We start from the raw sequence: 23,238 nt of genomic DNA on the forward strand, positions 1-23,238 counted from the left end.
AACAGTGACGTGAGTGCCAAGTCGCGAGTGCGACGACTGTTTGTTTGATGACAGGAGATATTTCGTCTTGCCCTCGTTCACTGCCAGACCCATTTGTTTTGCTTCCTTGTCCAGTCTGGAGAAAGCAGAACTAACGGCGCGGGTGTTAAGGCCAATGTTATCAATATCATCGGCATACGCCAGGAGCTGTACACTCTTATAAAAGATGGTACCTTCTCTATTAAGCTCTGCAGCTCGAATTATTTTCTCCAGAAGCAGGTTGAAAAAGTCACACGATAGGGAATCGCCTTGTCTGAAACCTCGTTTGGTATCGATTTCCTCCTCATGGAATAAAATATCTTAAGCTTATTTGCAGTTATATACAACTAGGCTTCACTTTCCTGCTTTATATTATTGATTTTCATGTAGTTGATTTTAATGTTTTTGCATAAGCTGATGAGTGTCAATATATATACATATATGTATGTATATCCAAATTACGCCCACAAAACGCCATTAAACGTAAACCTAAAAGTGCCATAACTAAGCACTAAATTAAGATATAGAACTGAACTTATGGCACATGCCTGTGCGATAAAAATGAATTTTGGCCGAGACTATATCTCAGATGGTCCATCCATTGAGTCCAATTTTCGATGACTCGTTCGAACATTTCGACTGGTAATTGATGATTGACACACGAGATGTTTTGCTCCAAAGCATGAATCGAAGCCGGATTATACTCATAGACTTTAGGCTTTACATATCCCCGTAGGAAAAGTCTAACGGTGGCCAATCGACCGGCCCAAAACTTGAAATAATGCGCTCAATAGCGCCGTCTAATTGAAACTAAATGACGCTGAATTCACGACATTGAATTTCAGGCACCAAATGGTCGATTATTATGGCGTGATAACGGTCAACATTGACGATAACGTCGTCTCCGGCATCATTATTGAAGAAATATGGATCGATGATTCCACCGGCCTACAAATCATGCCAAACTTTTGTTTTTTTCTGGATAAAATGGCAGCTCTTCAGGTTGCTTTTCGTCCCAAATGCGGCAATTTTGTTCGTTTACCTTACTATTGAGCCAGAAATGGTCCTAATTGCTGAAAAATAACATAGAACCTGAGGCGATGTCGCTTGGGAAGGTCGAGCGGTTTCAGTTCTTACACAAGTTGTATTTTGCACGCCAATTTAAGACCTCGACGTAAAATGCGCCAAGTCATTCTAACGGAAAATCGAGTTGTTGCGAACGGCGCCAAATAGACTTCGTATACACTCTCAGTTCAAAAAAAGGCTATTAAAAAATACTACTACTTGAATCACTCGTTATAATTGAAATTCAGAGAAAGCCTTTCTGATATTAGTATGCCTGTGCGATAAAAATGAATTTTGGCAGAGTCTATTTCTCAGATGGTCCATCCGTTTAATCAGATAAATACTTCCATAGCCACCATATACCTAATATAAAGCAATTCGAACATCCAGTTGACTTTATACCACTTATTGCGGCCAATGTTATTTAAATAAAAGTGAGAGATCGTATTTTGCTAAAATATTATAATAAAACTAAAGGAGCCTACGACCTTCAAAATAAGTTAATATGATACCGATTTCGTCGAACAATGAAGTTGAACCCTCTCGCTATATTTCTCAGTTTTACCAACACCTTAAGTATTTAACAAGCTTTGGTCCCTGCAAGTTACAAGAGTAATATTCGGTTACCCCGAACTTAGCCCTTCCTCACTTGTTATACACTTCCTCTTTATTGGCGTAGACATCGCTTACGCGATTATAGCCGAGTTAACAACAGCGCGCCAGTCCGTTTTTCTATTCGCTACGTGACGCCAATTGGAAACGCCAAGTGAAGCCAGGTCCTTCTCCACGTGATATTTCCGACGGGGTGGAGGTCTTCTTCTGCTTGCCCCGGTGGGTATTGCGTCGAATACTTTCAGAGCTGTAGTGTTTTCGTCCATACGTACGACATCACCTAGCTAGCGTAGCCGCTGTTTTTTAATTTGCTGAACTATGTCAATGTCGTCGTATTTCTGATACAGCTCATCGTTCCATCGAATGCGATATTCGCTGTGGCCAACGCGCAAAGGACCATAAATCAATTTGCATAACCTTTCTTTCGAAAACTCCTAAAGCCGACTCATCACATGTTGTCATCGTCCAAGCCTCTACACCAATCAGCAGGACGGGAATTATAAGTGACTTATAAAGTTTGGTTTTTGTTAGTGGAGAGAGGACTTTACTTCTCAATTTCCTACTTACTCAGTCCAAAGTAGCACCTGCTGGCAAGAGTTATTGTGTATTGGATTTCGATGCTGACATGGTTGTTGCTGTTAATGCTGGTTCCAACATAGACGAAATTATCTACAACTTTGAAGTTATAACTGTCAACAGTGACGTGACAGCCTAGACGCGAGTGCGACGACGGCGAAGAAGTCGCACGGTAGGGAGTCGCCTTGTCTGAAATCTCGTTTGGTATCGAACCCGATCCTGAGGAGCTTTTGGTATTGCTCAACGTCAGTTTACACAGCCGTATTAGTTTTGCGAGGATACCAAATTCAGACATCGCGGCATAAAGACAACTCCTTTTTTAGCATTACATTTTCGGCTAAAAACCCACTGTAAATTGCAACGGTATATTACAGAGAACTGCAACAAGTAATAAATTTTTGTTTATACTTAAGTACTGATCCGTTACTCTGTCTGATTCTGTCAGTTCAGTTCATGTACACGAAGCGCACTGTTTGTCTTCAAATCAGCGATAGAGAACAACTTTGAATCACTAGCGATCAGCTTATACCAGATTTGTTTATGAACGTTCGTATCAGCAGAAAATACCCAAAGTGATGCAAACTCATGCTTCAATGATTGAAATGATCGACAGAGTTTGGTTTGTATATCATCCCGTAAACACTGCACTTTTGTTCTATTTCAAATACATATGTTTGTATATACATGTATGTATGGATATACATATGTGCATATGTAATACTATGTTCGGACCGACAAGGAAAACATGTTTTCGTGGGAAAACTGGTTTTCGCTCGAAAACTTGAGTTTTCGTCCATGTAAAATCTGTCAAACGAAAACACAGTTTTCGCTGAAAACTACTTGAAAACTTACATTCCACTCATTATAATCGGTGCCTGCTCTAGTTTAATCGATGTTTTTGGAAGACATATTTTGCCGGCCCTAAATTGTCACTTGATATTTGTTTACATTCCATATACAAAAACAGCTGTCGCTTGATATTCTCATACTAGAGGGATTCTCTTGCTCTTGCAAAACCTTGCGCGGTGCAGAAATTGTAGAATTTTCCTCTTGGTGCAACGGCACAACAACAAACACACGCAGAAAATTATTTGTAATGGCTATAAATATGTCGGACCAAAACCCATGTTTATTTTCGTGCCGTCATATATCACTAGATTCTGCAATGGGTGCTATCTTGGCCTTGCATATTTCGGTATAGGATTTTTGCATTTTGTGTCATCGTGCAATCTTGCAAGAGCATAAGAATGCCGCTATTGATAGTTGTCAGTGAAAACTCATCGAAAACACACATTGTCGGTCCGAACGACTTAGATTCCACAACATACATACAAATGTGTTTTCAAAATGTTTTCAATGTCGGTCCGAACATAGTATTATATGTACCTCAGGGAAAGAAGTATATGTGCATTATTGTATTGAGCGATTTCTTTTCTCTCAATAACGGTATCAATCTCTTAGGTATGCAAATGGTTTTTGTTGTATTTTTTGTTTCATTTCCATGTGCATAATTCTGCTTTAATATAAATCCTTAGTACCGTTAGAATCAATTTGTAACATGTGCACATTTTCAAAGCTGATACATTTTTTGCCACACATGATTCAAATCAGTTCAGCAGAAAATTGTTGTTGTTTGCTGTATTCACAGATTTACTCGTAGATTTACTTATAGTTTACCCAAAGTTTCACTTCAATTCAAACAATCGTCGCAACGCTATGAACTGACATGATACGATTGCAACCGAAGCCAGCCATGCCGCTTACACGATCGTGATTGCCGAAGAACAGATTGTTCGTGTTGCATCAGATCAGCTGACGCTGGCGGCTATTCGAATTGATTAACAATGTTGTCTATGCTGAACTGAATTGATTTGATTGTGTTTTTGGCACGACTGTTTGTTCTGATTTTATCATAATCGTTGCAGCTCTCTGGAATATTATAAGTGTGCACAAAAATGTTGCACCTGTTTGAGTGACAAAGTGACAAAAAAATGTCAATTTTTGCTCAAATTCTGCGGCAGGAATATAGGGATGCCCAACTTATTCCAGTGTGAAAGCGTCTCAAAATAATCGTTTTTTTACATTTTCTATTGTAGCCAGATCTAACAAAATAAAAAACTATTTAACGCGGCAATAAATCCCTTCATTCACATATATTTTTGGTAGAATTTCAATCTGGCCGTTCCAGTCGTTCCAATTGCGAAACCTCAAGGCCTACCAGATCCATTCACATGTCAAAGTTTGATAGTAAGCGGCTCTCTCATTTCCAATGACAGAATAGTTGGACATCTCTTTATCTCTATTCTGCTGTTTGCTGAATTTATTGTATTTTGAGTGTGCTGCCACGCAAACCTTACCACTCAAAAGTATTGTGCATACTTGACTACATTTAATAGCGGTACTTTTTTCTGTATAAAAATTTTTATTTAGAAATAAGTTAATGACATGTTATTAGTCAAAAAATATTAAAAATTAAAAACAAAACACATTTATCTATAGATAAATCAATCGAAACATAGTTTAATTTCATTTACATTACAAGTATATTTGAAATTAATATTTTTTTTGTTTTTAATTGCAACACGAAGTTTAGTAGGTGTATCACTTTAAAAACAATAAAATCGGTCGCTTTTGTATATGCACAGGAAGCTAATTTGTGATTGACTCATTAAAGTTAATAAATTAAAAACTATAATTATAATTAGATAATATAATTTAGTTTACTTATGCTTACTAAAAGCATAAAAGTCCGAAAAAAAATTTAAGAAACTAAGGTTTCTCTTAAGGTTTGCGTGGCCACGAGTGTAATTAAGAACACACATTTTTATTTTATTGAATTTTTATTATTTTAAAACAAAAACTTGCGGTAAGTTGTGTAAATCATTTGTATATTAACCAAATATTCAAATTCAAATATAAAACTGTTACAGATGAGTCAAAAAAGAGTTGTACTCCAGAACTACGGAAATAGATTATTTACAAGTACGTGAAGGAAAAAAAGTCCATTAGAGCCGTAGCGAATGAGCTTTTGTGCTCAAAATCAATGGTTCACAATGCTTCGATTCCTTACGGAAATACTGGGAATAAAATAAGAAACGACCCAGAAAAACTACTTCAGAGGGCGATAAAATTCTAGGCAAGATAAAGGCTCAATTGACCAACGATGTATTAACACGAACCATCAGATGTCGTCTTCTTGAAAATGGGCTACGGGGATGTATCGCAAGAACAAAACCGCACATGTCAAACAAAAACTTAAAGTGTAGTATTAAATTTGCAAAGGAGCATATCGGAAAACCTTTTGATTTTTGGAAACAAATACCGTGGAGCGATGAATCCAAGTTTAACTTGCGTGGATCAGATGGGAAGCAAATTGTTCGACGCCTACCAAAAAAGGAATTTCATTTTCGGTACACTTACTTTAAAAATGGTTAAGCATGCTGGAGGCAATATTATAGTTTGGGCTGCATTTCCGTGGTACGGTATAGGTCCTATTCGACCGATAACTTAAAGAATAGAGCAATATTTATAAAAAGATATATTGTTGAATAAAATGAAGCCATTTGCAGAGAAACACATGCCTGAACCATACATTTTTATGTATGATAACGACCCCACGCTCACTGCTAGGAGTGTTAAAACTTGGTTTTCATTCGAAAACATTACGGTTGTAGATTGCCCTGCCCATAGTCCGGATTTAAATCCAATCGAAACCCTCTAGGCGGATGTCAAAAGAGGCTTGGGAAAAAAATTAAGCAAAAATGATGACGAATTATTTCAAAATGTCAAGGAAATATAGCAGAGCATATTAACTGAGCGATGCCAGCGTTTGATTGGTATTTTGTCTAGAAGATGTAAAGATTTTATTTTGTTAGTATTATAACTAATTCGTTAATTAGTTGACCAAGTCAAAATAAATAGATACATATATGTATATGATTAATTTTTTGTCGCACGTTGCATTGAAAACAACTTTTTTGTTAAATTTTCAATAAATCTATAACTTAGAAAATAATAAATATGATAACTTAAGTTTGAAAAAAATATGTCGCATTCTTATTACAAAATAAACCAATGTTTTAAAAGAAAACGGAGTGTTCTCAATTATGTGACCACCAGTGTATATTAGATTTCGTTATTATTCTAACAAAAGTAGACTGGTAGGAACAGCAAACGACGTCAAATTTTTTCTCGCTCTTTTGACATTTCTCTTCAGTAAGAATGGCCATTTTATAATGGAAAGATACACGATCCAACGAGTCAAAATTTTTAAACAATACTACCGAAATCCGGAGTCAGTGGCCTCAACTTTAAGAGCTCTACGTCCAATTTGTGGTCATCATAATCATCCTGTCGGATCAACAATTGAGCGTCTAGTGGAAAATACACAATGCTCCTGTGCCCGTGAGACAAATAAGTGCCCTAGTGTCGAGAATTTTGCTGCCGCTAGCGCATTAATTCTGGAAGACCCAAATTAGTCTCTCATACGTCGTTCTCAAGCGTTGGGCATCTCTGTGACGTCGTTGTGGCGAATTTTGCAAAAAGATCTTGGCCTACATCCTTACAAGATCAAATTGACGCAAGAACTAAAGCCGTTCGACCATCATAATCGTCGTATGTTCGTGAATCGGGCTGAGCAACAACTTGAAAATGATCCGCATTTTGATCGAAAAATCATCTTCAGAGATGAGGCTCATTTCTGGCTGAATGGCTTCGTCAATAAGCAAAACATGCATTATTTGTCAGACATCAACTCACCCTTAATCCACGAGTCCCCATTGCATCCCGAAAAAATTACCGTTTGGTGCGGTTTATGGGCCGGCGGCGGTATTGGGCCGTACTTCTTCCGTGATGATCAATACCGGCACGTTATTGTGAATGGGAATCACTAACTCTCAATGATAACAGAATATTTTTGCCCCTAATTGGATTGAATCAATTTATTGAAAACCAAACACGTCAAGTCTATGGTCAATGCCAACAAGCCAGAAATGATTGATGTACTTCATACAAATATCGAACGTGAAATTGTAGCAGTATCGGCCGATTTATGCTTGAAAACCGTCAAAAATTGTGTTCAGCGTCTGGACTTTTGCAAGTGGTATGCCTGTCCAATACTTGCAGCCTCTTAAAATGTACCCATAAATAATCGATGTAGGCAATCAATTTATCTTTAAATGCGTATTTCTCGAAATTTCCGCATGCGTATTTCTCGACTCGGAAATCGATCACCATAAAATTTGTGTATGCATGTTCCGTATATACTGGTACATATACATACATATACATAGTTCTTAATACAAATCAAAAATCTAAACTCCGCCATTTTGTCAATTGTTGATTTTCTCCCGACCATTGTCATTGTCCGAAAAATTTCTATAGTCTCGTGGAATTCGAAGTATAAATAATTTTTTATATTATATTTTTAAAATATGTATAAATACGAGTATAGTACATCCTGAACCAGGCACGCTGAAGGGGTTCCGTAGAATAAATAAAGTGGCGTCGCTGAAGTAGACTTGAATGCATATGCTGTTTGTATTTTAGAATCTCCTTTTCCTCTAAACGAGTTAATCATTTGTAACTGGTTTGCTAGTTTAGGTCAAAAAACACCGAATACGATTAACTCAGTGGACGTCCAAAAAGAGTTGGTTGAACTGAGCTCCCTAAAGATATCAAAGGATTGTTGGGCATATCAATCATGAATAACAAGCAAGGACGGGCTAACCGAACATACTCTTGCAACGATCAAAGACGCGGAAATACCCTCAGGTGTTGGCAATCTTCATATGAAAAAACTTTGAGAAAGAACTCATTATTCATTATTCGACGAAATCGTAAATAAATTACGATTCAATTTGGTATTTTATTATATTACATTATACATAGATCATGGACTCAATTGGTTTTATAACTATACATATTTTACTTCCTATCAGAGAATATTATATTAAAATTATCCTCAAATGAAATATATCTGAAATAAACTTAAGCGAAGAGGCTACATTTAACACGTTCTACCCGGCGTGGACCACTTATAGTCCACGGGCACCGGTGGTCCACAAATATTAACTCTTTTAAATTAAAAACCATACTACAAAGAGTGCTAAAATAAAATAAATTGGGGAATTATAAATTTATATTTGTTGTATTCGTTTTATTTTTTATAGTTCTTTCTAAAACAAATCTATGGAAACATAGATAAAATGCGCCGGGTAGAACGTGTTAATACATATATTGAATTGATGTGTAAAACATCAACCAGGGATATACATATAGGCATATGAGATTAAGACCAAAGTCTAGACCAGCTCAACAGAAATTATTATATCGTCACCTAAAATGCAAAACAACATATGATGAAAAAATCGAAATTTAGTGTTTTAATGATTAAATTCAACTACTTCAAATTATATATATAGTTATAGGTACATACATATGCCCAACATTTTAAAGTTTACCTATCAGATATAACCCAGTTTTAACCAATATTTAAATTTTGTTCAACTCATGCTCCATTGTGTATCGTTTTTGATTCTTTCACTGTAAATTTCCGAAAATGTTGATACGTTAATTCGCATTTTAGGTGACGATATGTAGTAAAATACAATTTTACATATTTTCGGCAGTTAATTTTGCTGGGATATTGACCGATATATACAATATACAGTATAAGGCCAACCGGAAGTTTGAATGCCTGAGGTATACATATTACGAGGGCTGCTATATACATATATTCTGGCCTAGGGCAACACTAAGTGTTGCCAGGTGCAATCTGACATTTCCATTGGAAAGTTTGACATTTTTTAGCATAACATCACTCAGAACGTTTTGTCATTTAATCGTGAATTGTTTTATTTTACAGGAATTAAAAAATTCATCTCGGCCAAAAATGGAATTAACTCGTGAACATTTTCGTGCGATCATTTTTCAGAACTTTCGACGTGGATTATCACGACAAGAGTGCATCGATGAACTAAAATCTTTGTATGGCTATGAAGCACCATCCTATAGCACTGTGAAAAACTGGTACAACGAATTCAATCGTGGCCGACGCTCGCTCAAAGACGAATTCCGTGAAGGTCGTCCAAAAACAGCCGTTGTGCCAGAAAACATCGATGTCGAACGTGAACTGATAATGCAAGACCGTCATGTAACATACCTTCAGATAGAGGCATGCCTATGCATTTCTCCCATCAGCATACATTCGATATTGCATGAACACCTGACCGTAAAAAAGGTTTTTTCTCGTTGGATCCCGCACAATTTGACAATCGCTAAAAAAAATGCTCGTGTGGATTGGTGTAAAGAAATGCTGAAAAACTACGATCGCGGTGCTTCAAAAGACGTTTATAAGAATCATGGATCTATGCGTATGAGCCCGAAACAAAACAGCAATCGACAAAAAAAAAAAAAAAAAACAAAAAAAAAAACAAAAAAAACAACCTTTTCGTTGATAAATATGCCTATTTACATTATTATGCCAGACATATATATAGCAACCTACGTATTATATTACAACAGAAAAAGACGCTCTAATACATATGTATATAGGTATTTAAATCAACCCGATATTTGAAAATCCTAATAATAGCTGCATGTAAATCGGAGCCAGGGCAAGTGTCCCTAGATTTTATCCATTTTAGGAACAGAGGTGCACAGTTAGAAGAAAAAAAAACCGTCACTTAATTTAATTAAAGTTACTCACATATTGGCTGATATATGATATAAAGTTATCCGGATGTTCGAAAATCATTATATTAGGTATATGGGGGCTAAAGGAAATATTGACCCGATTCAACGCATTTTTGGCATGCAGACATCTCCTAACTTCAATTCACACATTGACTGAAATTTTCGTTAAAAAATCAGCCATAGAGTCTGGAGTCCACATTTCCTTAAATAGCAATATTCGTTCAAAATTTTACCGGAAGTTATTAATTGGTGATTGATTTGTATACTGCAAAGTGAAAAAATCTTATGGAATTTAAAGTTGCGTCATATGGAAGCAGCCCGATTTCGCACTGTGGCATAGGAATGTCATGATAATATTTCATGCCAAATTGTCGCTAGAGTAGGTCCTGAGATATGGATCTGAACATAAAGGTAGGCGGTGCCACGGCCATCGTCTTATTTTAACACTGACTAATATAGTGCCTTTATGTGTAATCATGAATGTAAAATTTAATGTCTCTGACCCTTTATTTATTGATTTATCAAACTCTTAGTTGTTTTTAATAAAACCGTTATATGGGCATAGACGGACGATCAGTTAAACATCCGGATTTGAACACGTGTGGTCGTTGATGAACAACCGTTAGGTGAACAAAACTATTTTACTCTGTAGCAACATGTTGCAAGAGTATAGAAATCGACCGAAAATGTCTGTTCTAATATAAAGTTTATTTTCACTTGATACTGTGCTGGTCAGTAAAAAACATTAATCCGCCGCCCAAAATTTCAATAGTTTGGAGCACACCGAAAATTTTTCAGAATTATACATATGGTCATTGATGAACAACCGTTAGGTGAACAAAACTATTTTACTCTGTAGCAACATGTTGCAAGAGTATAGAAATCGACCGAAAATGTCTGTTCTAATATAAAGTTTATTTTCACTTGATACTGTGCTGGTCAGTAAAAAACATTAACTCGGTAATTTGTGATGTTACCTTATGGTAAAGTAAGACCGTGATTGTTGTTACGCGAGAACATAGAAATGTCTGAGAGTCCGCCGCCCAAAATTTCAATAGTTTGGAGCACACCGAAAATGTTTCAGAATTATACATACATATATCTTACACACTTGTACAAAAACTTAAGCGAATAAAGATGAGCTAAAAATTGTTTCGGAACGGAAATACATATAATTCCTTGTTTCACATAAAATAAATCGGCAAAGGTATTTCCGAAATATGTTATTGCTAAAGTATTTAGCTATATAATGACAAATGTAATAGTTATGCACAATAACGCCGTGTTGACACAGCCTTTCGAATGACATCATCAACTAATTATTTATTATTGAAAGCAATAACACACAAACAAGATTGAATATATTATATTTATCTGTGTATAAAATAGCATTAAACCAACTAATAATTCATATATGTATATTAAGTTAACTAAAATGCTGTGTAATTTTAATTTGTTTAGAGACCAAGCACTTTAATATATATATGTATATTGTTTTTTTTTTTTTATAAAGAAACGAAATGTACGAATAACATGTACGCGTGCTGCTTTATTTTTAAAGGAACTTAAGTAAAATACAACAAAAATGTAGATACAAATAGTCGTCGTCACTCAAACATGACGCTTGCGTTACTGAAAAGTTTTCGTAGCCAATATGTTATTTCATAAGCTTTCGCTTCAATTTTAAGGTTGCCATATACAAAAAAACAGTAATGCAATTTTGAACCAGAACAACTTCATGGAAATAATGCCAACATGGTAGAGCAAGTTGAAATTGATTTGAAACTTATATTAATGTTAGCGAGGTGGTAGCTTGTTCAGAGAGGCAATATGAAAGCTTTTGGTAAAGAGTATTTCTACCAAAACAATATAATAAAAAAGAGAACGCAAGTGCTGCTGACATTATTAACCCTCTGAAGAATAAAAGCGCTCTCTGACACTCTCAATATATGGTGAAGTATCTCTTGGTTGGATATAAAAAATTTCATACATAATTATCCGACGAAGTATTTTTGTAAACAGAAGATAAACTTAGTTATGTTTATTATTTGCACAACTATCATTTTAAAACTGGCTTTTGAAAGATTTTTTGTTCTTCTCTCTATTTATTAATAACAACTTGGCATTTGCTCTTCAAGATATCAACACTAGCCACGAATATTCGAAATATTTATGTTTATTTTAAAAATTAACCTTATGAGTCGTAATAATAAGAAGCTTTAAATGATTTTAATAAGCATATGCTATACCAATATTTTGATATAATTCTGTAATTTGTTCAAATATAGACGTATATGCATACATATCGTCTCCTAAAATGCAAAACAAGGTATCATTTAAAAAATAATTGAGTACAAAGAAAGTTTAAAACTTCTACTATCTGTTATATCCAAGTTCTAATCAAAATTCAGAACAGAAAAATTCGTAAATTTCTGATGATGATGTTGCGTTATTTTGCGTTTTAGTTAATGATATACATACGTACATATATAAATATAAATACAATATATGTAGGTATGCTATGCACAAGCATACACTCAGCGCAACATGTTGATACACTAAAAGTAAATTTCGTAAAATGTGCGCTTCATAAAAACTATCAGCAAGGGGTTTTATTTAGGTGTATGCTGAATTTATATACATCTACCACTGTACTATGTACTGTATGTGTACAAAAACTTGTGCAATAGTTTTTTCTAATCTTTGTTTTTTAATTTTTATATACCAGGTTTTAACATAAATAATTTTCCGCACCCATATATGTACGAATGTTTAATACACACATTAATTGATATGAAACAATTTTAAAAATATTTATTGAGTACATATACCACACATGATCAAATTATGATAAAATAAAATTTATTTTGTTTTAAAACTTTTTGTTTCATTCAATAATTTAGAATAGCAAGGAAAAAACAATGCAGATAATATATATGTATTTTGAAAAATACCCAAGACAATGAACATTTAAATTAGTAACACTGTTTCTAACAACCATACGAAGTTCAATATTTATAATAAGTTATAAGACCGATTTTCTAATTAACAATACCATAGTATGAGGACGCGGAGAACACGGTCATAAACATTCGTTATGTCACCAATATTATTATTAATAGTTTCAACCAAAAAAATATTAAAATGGCATTATATGTGAAGGTGGGAGTGAATCAACGTTGACAGAATACAGGTTATGACAAATGTTGACATCATAGAACCAACATCATCATACTTAAATTAGAACATATTTGAAATAAAAAAATCATTAGTTATGTTTTCCTTTTTGCGCTTTCGTTCACATTATTACGTATGCTTGATATACATATGTATATATAAATTATTTTGATATATATATATAATATAAAAAGCAGCCTACGTAATCATTTGAACAAAAAATATGTATTTGGCAATCATAATGTTGCAATCTGGTAACTGAGATCTTGATCGTAAAGTTTGACATTTTTGATGTTATCCATACTCAGAACGTTTTGGCATACAGCCGCTACTTGTATTGTTTACAACGACTTGAAATATTCATCTGGAAAATGGACCAAAGACTAGTGTTTATCAATGGTATTGTGAATTCAAACGAGGTGGCAGATCACTCCAAGATTGATTTCTTGAAGGTCGTCAAAAATTGTTGTTTGTTGTGTTGTTTCGGAAATTATTGATGCTGTGCTCAAACTAATATTGCCAGATCGTCATACGACCTATTGTCAGATTTAGGAAATTATAGGCTTTAGTGCGACCAGCATACAATTTACTGTAATAAATGAACAATGATTGTATTTTTTCTGGTTGGATCTCACACAATTTGTGAATTGCTCAAAAACGATAGCGGTGTTTCAAGACACGTCTATGAATTAATGACAGATGATGAAACGTGGATTTATGCGTTTGAACACGAAAGTAAAAAGCAGACGACAGTATGGGTGTTTCAACATGAACCGAATCCAACAAAAGTAGTTCGCGTATAAAACACTTCCAAGCAAATGGTTGTTTGCTTTTTTGGAACCACTGGATATATCCCAACCATACCACCAGAAGAAGGCAGAACATTGACGTAATGTTTTTCGACACCTGAAGAGGCGGTTGATGCGTTCAGAACGATTGTTTTGCAGATACCTCAATCAAAGTAGCAAAAGTGGTTTGAAAATTGAGTAATACGCATACAAAAGTATATAGATCTTAATAGAGAATTTTGAAATTTTTAAAAAACAATAAGCGATTTCCGATTATTAAAATTTGTTTTTGTGTGTCTAATCCCGAAATATAAAAGTCAATCTACGTAGACGTTTTATCTATTTTGAGTAATCTCATTTAAATGATATAAAAACTAGATTGCCTCACATTTCATATAATAAATTCATCTTCTTGAAAATCTATTAAAATCATAATTTGTGAAATAAGTGAAATTTACTGGCATGCAAAGTAAAATTTGTATTTGTGTTAATCCATATGATGTTATAGAAAGATTGGACTTTGCTTATAATCCGGACGAGTGCCATTTATTCATTAACTCATCAATAATAAATTTGAAGGCGATTTGCTTTATAATGGCAACAAAAGGCTGTCTATTTCTCATGCGCATTTAGTTGACATATGAAAATATGTCACAGATTCTAAACTCAATAAAGTATGATGGCTACAAGTGTCAAATATGTGCTAAACCAAGAGTCATAGGTTAGTAGGACCTGAAGGGGGATTTCTAAGTATTGCTGTTTTATTTGGGACAGTACAGCAACAGCAAAAATTATGAAGTAAAAGAGTGGCCAAGAGAGATCAATTTATTCTAGGCCGGGCTTAAGTGAAGAGCCTCTCATCGATCCCAAAAAAGTTCTTTTAGCTGTATTACATAAAAAGCTGGATTGATGAAAAATCTTGTTAAAGCATTAGATAAAGACCGAAATGCATTAAAATACCTACACATTTTTACTAAACTAAGCGATGCCAAGATTAAAGAAGGCATTCGAAAAGTAATGTAACGTTGACGTGGTTGTCGTTTAAAACAATTGTTTTTAGAAAACAGAAAAATATAAACCAAGTAAAATCTTGTAAAAGTATTCCTGGAGCACTATTGCAAAATGGGCTGTCCCATGTCCCTCAAAGGGTTATATACATACAATTAGAAATTTCAAAAAATCGACTTTTTTATTTTATTTTCTTAATTTAAATATATTTAAAAATACACACAGAAAATTGCATATCGTTCCGGTGAATATTTTCGAAGTTACATGCAAATTTTCACGTTTCACTCTGAAAAGCTTGGCGCATTTTTCTCAAAATGGTGTTTTCAAAGTCGATGTCTAACGTTATTCGAAAACAACGAAAACGAAACCGAGCTTCTTAAATATATTTATTAAAAATTAATCGGATATTTTTTCTCACCGATAAATAAATTTTTTATAAACAATTTAAGACCGAAATTTTGGTCAAAAATGGATTTTTTTTTAGAAGCCGCAATTTTGTCACACAATTTTATTTTTTGGATCAATCAATTTAAGAATTTTCAAAGAAAAAGATCTTTAAAATGAGTTTTCTCGGCCTTCTAACTTTAAAATCCACATCCTCCACTCACATTTAAAATTCTTACCCGAAAATTTGGGTGCGGTTATTCTAACAATGGAGCAGCGATACCAAGACAGATAGGATCCGGCAATGATGAAAGAATACTGTTGATTCCTTATGAGGGAAAGCGTTTAGCAGTATAAGCGAAAGTCTGCATTTGCGAAAATATTGTCTACAATTGATTTGGTATAAATGTATTTTGGATTAGTTGTAGTAAATAAAACCCGTCATTTTGAGAATAACTCTTTTAAATATGTACGAAATGGAAAGATTTTGAATTCAAATTCGTAATCACAAATCAGTCACAAATTCGTAATTTAACATTGAGTAACTTTGAAAAATAAAATATTTAGAATTTAAAAATGATAAAATTTAAAACTTTAATTTTTAGTTTATTTGGCATTCATAATTAATTATTTTTTTTAATAAACATCATAGTGCCTGTCTTTAGTTGCCACATGGCTGGGTCGTTAGCCGTAAAAATATGTTTACATTAAGGGGTCAGTAGGGTAATCTTTTTTAAATTTTTTTTGTTTTTGCATTTTCTGTTGCCTTCTACCCTTAGAATTAATTTAGAAACCCACTTTACCATTGGAAGGTTTCGAAAAAGGCCCCGTTCGGAGCGCTCGGAGTGCACACCTCAAACTTTAAACGCGTTTTTCTCAAAACAAACTTTTTTAAACTGGCGAACATGATTTCGGTCGAACTATTCAACTGATGTGTTTAATTTTGTTTTAAATATTCACAAAACACCTGGCTATCGTCCCTACTAGATTCATAATTTATTGACAATGTTATGTATGTAAAAAACATGGGGACAAATTAAAAAAAAAAAACGTTAATTACTTTTTTATTTATGAAATTTTGTTCATTATTCTAGTAGGGACGATAACCATTCATGTACTTTTTAAGAATAAATTGGGTTTTTGTGTTTCAGATGATCCAAATATGAGAAATCGTGTCCGCCAGTGAAAAAGCGCATCTACTCACCCAGCCCTTTCTCCGACAGTTGTCATCAAAAAATTCCGAAAACATTTTTTTATACACGATATGCCTGTGAAAAAAGTTCTATTGTAAAATAAAAGTTTCTATGAAAAAATGTAAACAAACGGGCCAGACCTACTGACCCCTTAAAATAACTACTTACGGATTTTTTTAATTGTTTATAATTTTTCGTTAACTATCCTAAAAGTATTAGGGATACAATATTATACGCGTATATAAATTTGTGATTTATGTGAATGTATGTAAATTCATTTAGCTCGATATTCTTGCACATACTTATTTTTGCCCTAATTCCTGATTTTGAATTAATTTTAAACATAATGAATTTTTCGTATGAACTTTTATATTTAGTAAAGCTAAATCACTCAGGTTTACTAAATCAAAATGAATTCCGGTAAATATAACTAATATAAATATATTATGCCAGAATTTTTTACACGCATAAGGTTTGTATGAAATTAGAAATCCACTGGTTTATTTCAACAATTGTATAATTGGAGCTTACATACCATAAATTTTGTAATGGATTTTTCACAACAAAATCTTAATACCATGCTTGGAGTTTTTGAACATATGTTTAACATATGTTTGTCTAAGATTTTGCGTTATTTTACAGTTTAAGTGTAAACGCATAGGCGCGTAAAAAACATGGCTCTATTTTTGTTTAAACTTACCAAATTATTGATTCCATTTACTTCTACGGCAGTTTTTATGCGCTGAGTAATTAATTCCAGTAGTCGATTATACTTTGTATTCAATGTAGCCAAATAACTACGGTAATATTCTGCTGCGCCCGGATCGTTTTCAATTAGCAGAATATCACTGCGAGGTGGCAAAAACGAAGGGCATACTTCTAATATCCAATCCAGAAATCGTTTACATTTACCATCATATATCTGATTTTTTAATCCAGTATGTTGCCGCATATTGGCAGTTTATGTTATTTGTTATAAATTAAATTGGAGTTAACATGTTAGAATTAATATTGGGCATGGTTAGCATAAAAATATTAGTAGTTTCATAAATTATATAGTTTTAATGTGTATTTTAGCAAATTATTTACAAGAAAATTTAAATGTGGAAACAAAAAACCAAATATTGAATATTAAAGAACATGTTACTAATTTACAATTTAAGAAAGGGATAACGTGGATAATTAAAGAATACAAATGAGAAAATTCAGATCTTTGCATAATCAAAAATTTAAATATATTAATTATCCAAGAGGTGAATTTTCGAAATTTAATTGTTCTTTTCATATTGACATATTGTTAGAATGTTGAAACCCAAGATCAATCCTGCCAATGAAGGCGACCAGAAGTGTCATGCCAATTATATGGATATTTTATTGACAAAAACAAACATTTTTTAATACCAGACGCGCATATGGAAATCATACTATAGGTACTATGACCAAATACCAGCACTTTGCCTCTGTTACTCCATTGTAGTTTTTACAAAACACAGATAAGAAAGGAAAAAGCTCCCTTTGCTTTTAAAATATTCTGTCAAAATGACTATTAATAAAAAAATTATATTTTGAATACAAATATTTTTTTTTCGAAACGGCAAGGTCAACTTTATTTTATGACGGGTTTTAAGGACATAACTTAAAGGGCACAACTAGTGTGAAATTTTGAAAAATTAATTTTTAATCGAAATATGAACGATAGTTAGACCTTTAAATAACATATTATAATTAAATATCAGTACCCAAATAGTTTGAGTTACAGTCATTGTAAGAGTAGCCGCTCACTTCAATCCGGTACACAAGTAAGAAAACGCGTTTAAACTTTAAACAAAAATTTTCGAATTTGCTGCAGCAATAGCTCAAGCACAAATGATCTGATCATTATAAAGTAAAAAGACTGAATCGTTTTTTGATGTGATCAAAATCGAGTTTTGGCAGGCCAAAAACGATTAAATTTGGGGTAAAATTTAACTTCTTAAGTCATTGTGCGGAGAATATCTATAATTAAAAAAAAGTGTTTTTGGTTCCATTCACGGAGAAAAACGAAATCACTGCATCAGTGGAAAATCTGTTTTTTAGCGTCGTCGGGAACAACTCGTATAACTCCAAAATTTTTTTATATATCAAAATTTTCGCAGTGTATTCTTGAAACATGTATAAATATACCCTGGAGTTTTCAAAACAATAGATACGGTGTTTCTTTTTTCAATCCCAAAAATCTACGTTTTTTAAGTTGTTACACTAAGTGTGCCCCTTAAGCGGTCCATCCGCCTATGCGAGCTGTAACTTGAGTAAAAATAAAGATATCTTTATGAAACTTTGTGTTTCTTGGCACCATAAAAAGGTTAATAATGCAAATAGGCAGAATCGAAATATTGCCATGCCCACAAAATTCTATTAATGAAACACCTATAAAGTTTCATAACAAAACTTCCTTATAAGATAAAAAAAATTTTAACTGATATAATGAAACGCAGTCACTGGTATATGTAGTTTTTAATTAAAACAGACTGGGTATGGCTCCACACCTAAACTAATTAAGCTATATCAATCAAAATTGCTCGGGAAGATTTTTTTGGCACCCTCATCATGATAAAAATAAACGGATGAATTTAGGTTATATACTTATTTTGTGTGAAGCATATAAAATTAAATAAAAGCTGGCACTTGACTCTTTAGATTTTTGGGATGAATTGTTGGACATTAGAGATGCATTATTTGTCAATAATATTAAAAAATGTTTTAGTACTATCTTTAATTAAAGCAATTAAGAAAATGTATTTTCTATTTGTATTAAAACAAAAACTTGTTGTCTTTGATTGAAAGAAAATATGTAAAAAGCCGCTGTAAGTATATATTACCTTCGCTTCGCGTATTATACGTCCTCCAGCCACGTTCACATTTTCGATTTTAGGTTTTCGTTCTTTAGCAGCTTCCAAAAATTTCTGGTTAATTTTGCAAATTGTTGAATAATTGGAGCGGAATTTGTACAATCGAATTATTTTTTATATTGATGTTTTTTTGTTTTAAAATTATGTTCTATAATTTTTATATGTGTATATGAATATTAATATAATAAAAATAAATCGGTCACTACATTTCAATCTGTTTAATTAAAGTAAATATCTATTCGCCCATAAGTCTAACAAATTTTAAACTATAAGAGAGTATACACATATGTACATACAAACAATGTGTATAATATAAATTGATAAAATATTTTAGAAAATGTTTATTTGACAAAATTATGTTAAAGTGTCATACATGTGTTGTAGAATGCTATGTGTTGAAGAGAAATTTTCTGGTGTATCTATGTTGGCAAAAACTTTCGATTTTTTACGATCACTTTATCGTGCATTGCCTTAGGTTCATACAATTGCTTTTTGGAAAATAACGTCAAATCGCAAAAAAGGACTGTTTTGAAAAAATTCTTGTCAAAATGTAGTTAAATATATTAACAGGCTATTCCAAAAAATTTATATGCGAATTACAAAAAATGCAATAGCGTTTTCCACTTCAATCTCGCACATGGTATTGCAAGTCGTGAATGGCGAAAGGATTTGAAGCGTATGACCGCTTGTAACAAAAAACTGGATCTCTTGACAATCATTCAACTAGAGACTCTCAAAGGAAGATAATTTATGTTGCAAAAACCACTTTCATTTATGTTGCCAAAAAACATTTTAAACCAACAAATTTTTTGCTTTAATGTTTTTCTTTATATACACATTATAACACACACATATACGATGTCCTCAATTATAAGTAGGTAGTTCAAAATAGGTAGAAGTACCCCCCAACGATCGCAGCGTAGGACAATTTATACTAATAACATATAGATATCCGGTGACAAACGTTATTAAAATTAAAAGTAATTTCTTTTTATCTAAAATATTTAACACATTTGTATACATGTATATATGTATTTAGTAACGCAAGCGTACGGTGTTGAATATATCGTAGTAAGTTTATATAAATTTCTAAACTGCTTTTGAAAAAATATTTAAAATATTGAATGTATAAATATTTACAGAAGGACAAGTACGATAATTGTGATACTACCTCCTTGTAGTAAGGTACTTATACAATTACTGTACTTTGACAGACAACAAATATTTCTAATTTCTCTACAAATTTACGAACTGTTAAAAATGCATACACAAAATATAAGCCCCTATGTACATATGGTAAGGGTGGTTGTTTGTGAATAATTATGCTTTTTAAGTATAGAAATTATTTCTCAAAAGATTATTACAAAAGTTCCCATTCATATGCACATAGGCTTTAAATAAGATATATATTCGCTTATTTTTATATCTACGAAACTATTTCCTTACACCACTTTACATTGTTAATACAAACTAAAACAATAAATTTTAATGTGTTAGGTGTAATCAAAATTACTAATATTGCTTTTTCTATCTACATAAAAAGTAATTTATTATTAAGAAATCAATTATTTAAAGTATGCTCTCCTTTCATATACAAATATAACATGTATATATGGGTATGTGAATTGTGACAATATAAAACGAAAAAATGCCATTTATTTACACCAAATTTAAATATACCTAATACAAAGCGTTGATGCTGCGTTGACTCTAATAAAATTAGGAATTCTAAACCTATCATATATAGGTATCTAAGCTAAATTATTCAAAAACTAATTTAACATGATAACTGAAACTTCCCAAGTTCTTCATGTACAAATTTCAAAAAAAAATTATGGCTATTATATAATTAATAATTATATAATTTATTACAGAGCCAGTAAGCAATGACTCGTCATATTAAGGTATGATTTTTTTAAATAATCGGATAATTTAATAATTGAAAATATATGCGTTTCCATATGTAAAACTAATCATAAAGTCATCACTTTGAATAACGAATTTAAAATTTCTTAGTATGTACTCACATCTAATTCATACGCTGAAGTCGCTGTCGGTAGTTCAGATAATTTTTCCGTTTGCCCATCTATCCAAGACTCTTCAACTTGAATGCCTGATTGGAGACTTTTCAATAAACCAATTGCTGCTTCGCAGGAACGCATTCTAATTATAGAATAAAAATAAATATAGTTATTGAAACAAAAACAAAAAAAAAATAATTCTTAATTACCTCTCAGCTATTGTATTACAAATGGTTACCCATCGTGTATTAAGTCTGCCAATATTGGTATGAAGACTCTTTAAATCAGTCAAAACCTTAGTTGGAACTCCCATTCGCCCTAATTGATCAGCTGCATCGTTCATTTTATCTATTTGTGGTTGATGTTGGGTAATTTGTTCTTGAATATCAGTCAATTGATTATACACTCTTTGAAGACCTTCAGCAGAAGATGGTAAAGCGGAATTAGCAGCCAATTTGCTTTCAATGTCTGAAATAAAGTTTTCATTTTCTTCTAATCCCATAAGAGATATATCTAATAACTTCAAACGGTCCTTATGTAAATCGCTTTGAGTATGTAATTCATTCCAAAGTTCTAGCAAATTATCGAGACTCTTTTTCAGAGCAGGCGTTTTGAGTGGAATATTTCTAAAAGTATTTTGAAGATGTTCTATTTCGGGATCAAGTTGTTTTAGACGACGTTCATAATCCTGCCGAATTTCCTGTACATGTTCTAAAGAATCCAAGTCACGTGGTAAAGGTGCTAATATAATTTGATCTAATTCGCGAGCCATATCTTCCAACTTGGATTTAATACTTATACATTCTTCAGTGAAAATTCGGCTTGCTTGTTTGCTTTCCTCTGAAACAGAATTATAAAATATTTATTTACAAAAATTTAGTAATATTGAACCTTTATAATTTTTCTTATGAAAGAAGTGCTTCATGACTGCAGTAAATGTGTTAATCAACTGACAAATAGATAAAAGTAAATCTAATAAACTTAAACTGTTATTACTGTAAATGTATAATAACTGTAAAACTCTACGTCATACAAAAAGTTTGCTTCTGCAGTTCTATTTGCTGCTAGCTATCGGGAAGAAGAAGATTACGAAGAAAAATAATTGACAAGTTACTCTTACATTGAGTGGCACAACGAAGATGTAAATAAACAGAACCTAGCAGAAACTATCTAGTTTTTGTTAATCATATCATTATCACCACTTGAAAATTAATCAATCGAATTTTTATTTTCACAACTCAAAACTATCAACAAAATAAAAGCAAACGAGTCAAATATCGCTTGTTTAGACATGTGTTTAACAGGTGTTTCTTTACATGGCAGTAGCTTCCTGTTAACAGAAATTTCACTAGCAGCTCTATCTTATTTATACGCTCCCAACTTTTACTCTCTTCGCTCATTTTTTGGATTAAGATTTCCAGCAGAAACTTTGCTAACTAGTGATAGTGATAGAAACGAACCTAAAATCATAAAAAAAAATGTTTTAAGCATAACTATCTACCATATATGCATAACTGTCAACCCTCTCTACACTTAATAGCTTTACTGGTTTCAACTGTGTGGAAACGATGTAACAATATAAAAGAACCAATTAATTCAATTATAGTCCAATACGTATTTGACCAATCGAAATCTAAAATATATTTGGCAGCATTTCTCAAACTTGGTCATACGCTCTCATCTTTACAAAATGTTTATTAAATGTTCAGTACGGTTGATTTATTTCCAACTTAGACACAAAGACGGTATGGCATTTTTAACAATTTATACTCTAAATGTCCCCGAAATCAATTAGTAGAATAAAATGAGACAT

At 32.7% G+C, this 23,238-nt stretch overlaps 1 protein-coding gene across 17 annotated transcripts in view; it reads right to left on the reverse strand.

Annotated features, from left to right (window-relative positions):
- The window catches only part of LOC120772369 (microtubule-actin cross-linking factor 1), a 145,869-nt gene that overhangs the window by 47,210 nt on the left and 75,421 nt on the right, over positions 1-23,238 (reverse strand). For 12 of the 17 annotated variants that reach the window (XM_040100955.1, XM_040100954.1, XM_040100943.1 and 9 more), the window contains 4 exons: positions 21,635-22,265; positions 21,432-21,567; positions 19,375-19,458; positions 17,217-17,438 (listed from right to left, as the gene is read on the reverse strand). In XM_040100955.1, coding sequence (XP_039956889.1) covers positions 17,217-17,438; positions 19,375-19,458; positions 21,432-21,567; positions 21,635-22,265 — 1,073 coding nt within the window. Of the gene's footprint in view, positions 1-10,943; positions 11,076-17,216; positions 17,439-19,374; positions 19,459-21,431; positions 21,568-21,634; positions 22,266-23,238 lie in introns of those variants that run through there. The other 5 variants (XM_040100951.1, XM_040100950.1, XM_040100956.1 and 2 more) reach the window with 3 other exon arrangements.

This window comes from Bactrocera tryoni, chromosome 3 (genome assembly GCF_016617805.1).
Source record: "Bactrocera tryoni isolate S06 chromosome 3, CSIRO_BtryS06_freeze2, whole genome shotgun sequence".
NCBI classification, from domain to species: domain Eukaryota; kingdom Metazoa; phylum Arthropoda; class Insecta; order Diptera; family Tephritidae; genus Bactrocera; species Bactrocera tryoni.